General features: G+C 60.0%; 1 protein-coding gene across 1 annotated transcript in view; it reads right to left on the bottom strand.

The window, feature by feature from the left end:
- Window positions 1-475: 475 nt before the first annotated feature.
- Window positions 476-6639, bottom strand: part of BCL3 (B-cell CLL/lymphoma 3) — an 11140-nt gene continuing 4976 nt past the window's right edge. Inside the window, exons 3-9 of the mRNA XM_011975063.1 lie at window positions 4142-4250; window positions 3437-3641; window positions 3242-3330; window positions 2934-3011; window positions 2240-2407; window positions 1809-1926; window positions 476-1086 (exon numbers count right to left, since the gene is read on the bottom strand). Of these exons, the coding sequence (XP_011830453.1) occupies window positions 899-1086; window positions 1809-1926; window positions 2240-2407; window positions 2934-3011; window positions 3242-3330; window positions 3437-3641; window positions 4142-4250 (955 nt within the window). The 3' untranslated portion in view covers window positions 476-898. The remainder of the gene's footprint in view (window positions 1087-1808; window positions 1927-2239; window positions 2408-2933; window positions 3012-3241; window positions 3331-3436; window positions 3642-4141; window positions 4251-6639) is intronic.

Here is a 6639-nt window from a genome sequence, read left to right as displayed (position 1 = left end):
CTGACATGGGAGGATCATGAGGTCAGGAGTTCGAGACCAGCCTGACCAACATGGTGAAACCCCATCTCTACTAAAAATACAAAATTAGCCGGGCGTGGTGGTGCACGCCTGTAATCCCAGCTACTCGGGAGGCTGAGGCAGGAGAATCGCTTGAACTTGGGAGGCGGAGGTTGCAGTGAGCCGAGATCGTGCCACTGCGCTCCAGCTTGGGTGACAGAGCAAGACTCTGTCTTGGGGAAATAAAAAAAAAGATACCACACACCATGTTCTCCTTAGAAACAATGGCACAGTGACAATGATGGCAACATTCACAATCAAACACACCAGAAGTCCCAGAGTGATACACAGGAGATTGTCTGTCTGAGACTCACAACATCACTCTGGGAGTCAACTGGATTCAGTGCACGGGTGTGCACACACACGAAGGCACTTCCGCCAGGTCCGTCCCATGAAAGAGGCCCATGCACCCAAGGGATATGGTACAAAAATAGTTTATTACAAAAGAAATCCAACCAAAATGCTTAATAATTTACATCGTGATCCGTGTCTGTTACAGCCCACCTCTCCCCTCCTCAGTTGTCTGGTAGAGTGTGGAGGGGAGTGGCTGTTCCCTGGGTCCACCAGCTCTGGGAGGGGACACGGAAATGGAAGATGTGGGTGGCATTCCGGACAGGGACTGGTGCCTGAGAATACTGGGGTCAGAGTTCTGGGCAGGGAGCGAGATGGGGGAACTGTGCTCAGAAGAGGGGCTGTATGGGTAGGTGCATGTGCTTCTGTGCAAATCCTGGTCCCGAAGATGGGGGGGGGCAGAGTGAGATCTTCACAGTTTCCAGAAGGGTTGACCCCACAGGGCAGGGGGCCCCTCCTCATGAGTCCAAGATCTGCCCCCCCATCCCCCTCAGCTGCCTCCTGGAGCTGGGGAGGAGGGCACCGGCCGGCCAGGGCCTCGGAGGACCCCGGCAAAGGGCAGGAAGGCAGGTGGAGATGGGGAAGGAAGGAAGAAATTGGGAGGAGCCATGGGGAATCCAGGGGGGTCCTTGGGGGGAGACTGGGAGGGTGAGGAGGACGGTGATGCAGAGAGAAGACCTGAGGAAGGAAGAGAGACAGAGGGGGAGGGTGGTGAGAGGCTAGACCCAGAGAGCAGGGGCTGGGGCCTGAGATCTGGGTCTAAGGGAGGAGGGACTGGGGGTCTGAAGGAGGAGGGGCTGGGGGTCTGGACTCTTGGATCTGAGGAAGGAGGTGCAGGAGGTCTGAGGGAGAAGGGGCTAGGGGTCTAAAGTCCTGGGTCTGAGGAAAGAGGCATTGGGGACCTAGACTCCTGGGTCTGAAGGAAGAGGGGCTGGGGGTCTGAAGGAGGAGGGACTGGGATCTGAAGGAGAAGAGGCCAGGGGTGTGGACTCCTGGGTCTGAGGGAGGAGGGGCTGGGGGTCTGAGGGAGGAGGGGCTGGGAATCTGGATTCCTGGGTCTGAGGGAGGAGGGGCTGAGGTTTGAGAGAAGAGGGACTGGGGGTGTGAGGGAGGAGGGGCTGAAGTCTGAGGGAGGAGGGGCTGGGGGGGGTCTGGTGGAGGAGGGGCTGCGGTCTGAAGGAGGAGGGGCCAGGGGTCTGGACTCCTGGGTCTGAGGGAGGAGGCTAGGGGCCTGGAATCCTGGGGCTGAGGAAGGAGGGGGTACGGTTTGGGATTCCTGTGTCTGAGAGAGGAGGCTAGGGGCCTGGACTCCTGGATCTGAGGGAGGAGGGGCCGTGGGTTGGGATTCCTGGGTCTGAGGGAGGAGGCGCCAGGGCTGGAGGTTGGGAGCGGTTTCTCACCATTGGAGCTGAGGCGGCTGCTGCTCTCGGGGGAGGTGTTGGCGCTCCGGTCAGGGGAGGGGTCTGGCTGGGAGGTGGAAGCAGGCCGGGCGGCCTTTCCCCTCAGGATGTCGATGACCTGCAGGAAGATGGGCGTCACCATAGAGCCACCCCTGCCTCACAGCCCTCTCTCCTTCTATCCCTCCTAGCTCACGGGATCCAGATGGTGGCCTCTCCATCTCTCAGTAGGAAAAGATGGGCAAGGCACTTCTTTTCTTGGTGCCAGTCTCTCCTCATTTCTGGAACTCACACCCTCGCTCTCAGAGACTCACCCACCCCCCACCACGCAGCGGCACAGACACCCTCACACCTCTGCGCTCTGGCACACTCTCCTGCCACCAGCCCGCGGACACACGTGTGCAAGGGGCATGCCCACAGCCGCCCCGGCTCACCCTGCGGCTGCGCGCCACCATCAGCGGCGTGTCGTTGTGGCAGTTCTTGAGGCTGCTGTCAGCGCCGCTGCGGACCAGTGTGCGCACCAGCGGGAGGAGCCCGCGGCCGGACGCTGAGTGCAGCGCGGAGCTGCCGGAGTACATTTGTGCGTTCACGTTGGCGCCGTGCTGCGGGGCGGGAGGGCCGGGTTAGGAGGGCGCGCGGGTCACCCGGGGCAAGGGAACAGAGGCTGGAGGCCCGGGTAGGTGGCCGGCACGTTGGGCGGCACCGGATGGGGTGGGGTCACAGGAAGGTAGGAGCGACAGCCAAGGGCGGGCCAAGCGGGACTGCGCTGGCGGCGCTGAATGAACCGGAGCTGGACACCGAGGCCCGCGCCCCAAGGAGTTGGGGGGGCTGGAGGGGGGAAGGACAATACGTGGACAGGGCCTAGCTGGAAGGTGGGGTCGGCCAGGCCAACGCAGGGCGGGGCCTAGGCCGTTGAGGGGCCAGGGGAGGAATGGGACATGTTCGTAGCCAGGGGCGTGGAGTCCGAGGGTTGAGAGAACTAGGCCTTAAAGGAAGGGTGAGAGCTGGACGCGGAGCAGGAGCAAGAGCCAGAACTGGAAGGCGGGGTCAGAGGTAGAGGCTGGGGCCAGAGCCGGGTTGGGGTCAGAGGACAGGGTGGGCGCGAGGCTCAGGGGGCGCTGTACGCACCTGCAGCAGCAGCTGCACCATGCTAAGGCTGTTGTTTTCTACGGCGTGGATGAGCGGGGAGCGGCCGCTCTTAATGTCCTGCGGCGGGGAGGGAAGGTCTTTGTTTCTCCAAGCTCTGCTCCAGCAGCTGGCGACCCGCATCCCGACCGCATCCCATTCGTGGGGTCCAGCCTCTCTCTTGGGTCGGATACTCCAAGCCCCGCCCCACGCGGGCGCTCTCCCACGCCAGCCCCACACGGGCCCCGCCCCCGACAAGACCCCGCCCCTGCTAAGGCCCGGCTCCCTCCCAGCTCCTAGTGCGCGCTCACCACGGCGTCGATGTCGGCACCGCGCTCCAGTAAGAGCTGCACGGTTTCTTGGCACTCGGTGTTCACTGCCACGTGCAGGGCGGTGAGCCCTGAGGGAGGGGAAGGCTTGGTGAAACCTAGGCCTGGGGCTTTGCGGACGCTGATGGACTCCAGGTCCGCTGGATAGCCCAGCCGTGCCCCGCGGTAGATACTTACCGTCGTAATTGCGGGCCTCCAGGTCCAACGTGCCGGGAGCTGCGCTGTCCAGCAGGGCTCGAAGGCAGGTTGGGCTGCGGTGCTCGCACGCCAGGTGGGCGGCCGTCTGGCCATGGCGGTCCAGCGCCATGGGGCTGGCACCAGCTGTCACCAGGAGCCGGACCACAGACGGTAATGTGGTGATCACAGCCAGGTGGAGCGGTGTCTGGGGAACAGTGACTGTGAGGGACCTGTGTCCAGCCCTGCTCTCTAGTCCTGCCTCCCTCAGGTTTTCTGAACCCTTACTCCTCATCCTGCAGTCTTCCCCAGAAACAGAAACCTGAGACACCTCCTGTCTCAGATTCAAGAGTGGGGGACCCATGCTCCTCCTTCCCCAAGACCCAGAAGACTGGGCCTCCAACCTCCTCTTTCCCTAGTACCGGGATTCTGGGTCCCCAGCCCCCTCCGTCCTTATCTAGGAGGTCTTTAGGCTCCCTCCCTCTCAGGAACAAGGAGTCCAAGACCCCAGAGCCCTTCTTCCCCAGGAACCGGGAGCCTGGAGCACCTCGCTACTTAAGAGTCCAGACCCCAGCCCTCCTCCCTCAGACCCAGGAGCCCAAGCCCCCAGCCCTCCTCCCTCAGACCCAGGAGCCCAGGCCCCCAGCCCCTCCTCCCTCAGACCCAGGAGCAGGCCCCCAGCCCCTCCTCCCTCAGACCCAGCCTCACCTGCCGTAGGTTGTTGTAGATGTCGAGCTCCCGGCCCCCCTGCTGGAAGAGGTTGACCAGCCGGTGCACAGCTGGCAGGTTACCCTGCACCACAGCAATATGGAGAGGCCTGGGGGTAGGGGAATGAAAGAATCACAGGCATTAGGAGCTGTTCACCTCTCACCCTCATGCTGTTGGCAATGATAACTCCAATGTGTTGAGTGCTTTGGAAATGTCCCCAGTATCCAAACACTTCTCCCCACCCACTCCTTCCATCCTGCTTTAGCCACCACTGGCTCCCTGCTGGTCTAGCACAGTTCCATCCTCATGGTTTTCCTGATTCCACCTATGCTCTACTGTCTGTCCCCCACACAACAGCCAGAGGGACCCTTTTGTTTTATTTTATTTGTTTGAGATGGAGTTTTGCTCTGTCGCCTAGGCTGGAGTGCAGTGGTGCTGTCTCACGCTCGAGACAGCACCACTGCAATCTCTGCCTCCCGGATTCAAGCGATCATCCAACCTCAGCCTCCCGAGGAGCTGGGATTACAGGCGTGTGCCATCACGCCCAGCTAATTTTTGTATTTTTAGTAGAGACAGGGTTTCACCATGTTGGCCAGGCTGGTCTCTAACTGCTGGGTTCAAGTGATCCTCCTGTTTCAGCCTCCCGAAGTGCTGGGATTACAGGCATGAGCCACCATGCCCAGTCTGGAACAAAAGTTTTGACTAAAAGGGAGATAAGGACAAACTGGGATGGGGCCATTGTTCTGGAGGCTATACAGCCCAGAACCCCCTTCCAGACTGAAGGACTTACTCCCTCAGCTTCTGGGAAGATCATCAGCTTTCAGACCATTTGGGAATTACCCTCAGCTGAAGAGAGCTGCTTGCCCAAGGTCACGCCCCATGTGAATCAAGAGCAGTTGCCCTTCAATGGCATCCAGTCACTGGTTAATGCCAGCGTAGAAGGCTTAGCCTCCTGACCCCAATGCTGAAGGCCATTCCAGCTTCAATATTCTCTGTGGGATGGCTGAGGCCGCGCAGAGGCGACACTGCAGCTCAACTTCTCCTTCTGCCCAGATGGGCTTCCTTCATCCCACAGGTGTTGATGGAGAGCATTTCCAAGGAACTTCCTGCTCAGTTTCCAGAGACCCCAACCTGGAACAGCTATTTGGAGACTGATGTGTGTGTGTGCGCGCGCGCGTGCGTGTGCACACCTGTGCATGTTTGCTTGGGATGGGGGACAGAGTGGAGGACCCAAGGAGGCCTGTGTGTACACAGTGGGCGGCAGGATCTTTATTTAAAGTCTGTTTACTGAGTAATTCCTTTCTCACCACCACTCGTCTCTCTTGTGGAATGTGTCTGTAGAATCCAGTTTAAACCAGCCTCCCAGGTGGTTCTGATGGAAATGAAGAAATCCTGGGGCCAGAGTTGCAAATTGGGCCACAACCCCTCCTAGCCTAGACGTGTGCTAGGGCAAAGCCATGGCGGCCTTTTGGAGCCTCAGTTTTCTGCTAGGTGAAGTACAGCGCCCACATGCCAGGGTGCGATCACGCAGGTGAATTGCTGAACCTGACTCCTAATTCGTGAAAAACCAAATTTAAAAATAAAATGTTGAGGGAGGGGCCGGTGTACCTGGTAAGGCTCCTCGCTTCTCTGCATCTCCCAGGACCCCTGGCCTAGGTCCCTCTCGGGGCGGCCAGGGTTAAGTGAGGGCAGACGGAGCGAATGATTTCAGAGAAACCGTCCAGGCCTGAGTTCCCATAAACGCGCGGGCCGCAGGGGGTGGGGCGGGGCTGGAGGAAGTGGGGACGGGAGGGGCGACCCAGCCCTCGGACTTCCAGTAACAGGTCTGCTGGGCGGGGCTCCGCTTCCTGCTCCCCGGGGAGGGAAGCCTGTCCCGCCGGGGATCTACCCTGGCCACCCCCGGCACCCCAACTTCCATCCTCGAATGGGGCGGGGGAAAGGGGAGCCCAGCCAAAGAAGACCTAGCTCCCTTGAGGTGTGTGTGTTGTGGGGGGGCATATAATCCCGAGTCCTCCAGCCTGGGGGACCCTCTGGAACTCCACCCGTTAGGGTTCAGACTCCAGCTGGCTGCAAGTCCTCCTTATCCCGGCATCCACTCCCAACGTCTCTCTGGGAGCCAGAAATAGCCCTAACTCTTCTTTAAGAATAAGGACGTCCCCCGTCCTTCGGAGCTCCAGGATCCCAAACTACCTTGCCTGTTCTTGTCCCCTCAGAGACCCAGAAATACAGCGCCTCAATCCCTGCCCTTTTGGGGACACTGACTTTCAGGCCCCTCGGCGTGAGCAGTTTCACCCGCCCAGCGCTTAGAATGTCCTGCCGCCGCTGTCGTGAAATTCTTAAGTTTTGAGCAAGGGACTCTGCAAATTTCTGTATCTGGTCCTGCCCCTAAAGTCCCTCTGAGTGCCAGGTCCCCAAGCTGCCAAGCTGCTCCTCATCCCCTCGGAGATTGAGGAATACAGTTTCCCAACTTCTGCCTTCTGAGACTCAGAACATCCCCC

This window comes from Mandrillus leucophaeus, unplaced genomic scaffold (genome assembly GCF_000951045.1).
Source record: "Mandrillus leucophaeus isolate KB7577 unplaced genomic scaffold, Mleu.le_1.0 Scaffold151, whole genome shotgun sequence".
NCBI lineage: Eukaryota > Metazoa > Chordata > Mammalia > Primates > Cercopithecidae > Mandrillus > Mandrillus leucophaeus.
The sequence above is the reverse complement of the archived record's forward strand: the minus strand, read 5'-3'. Positions and strand labels throughout refer to the sequence as shown.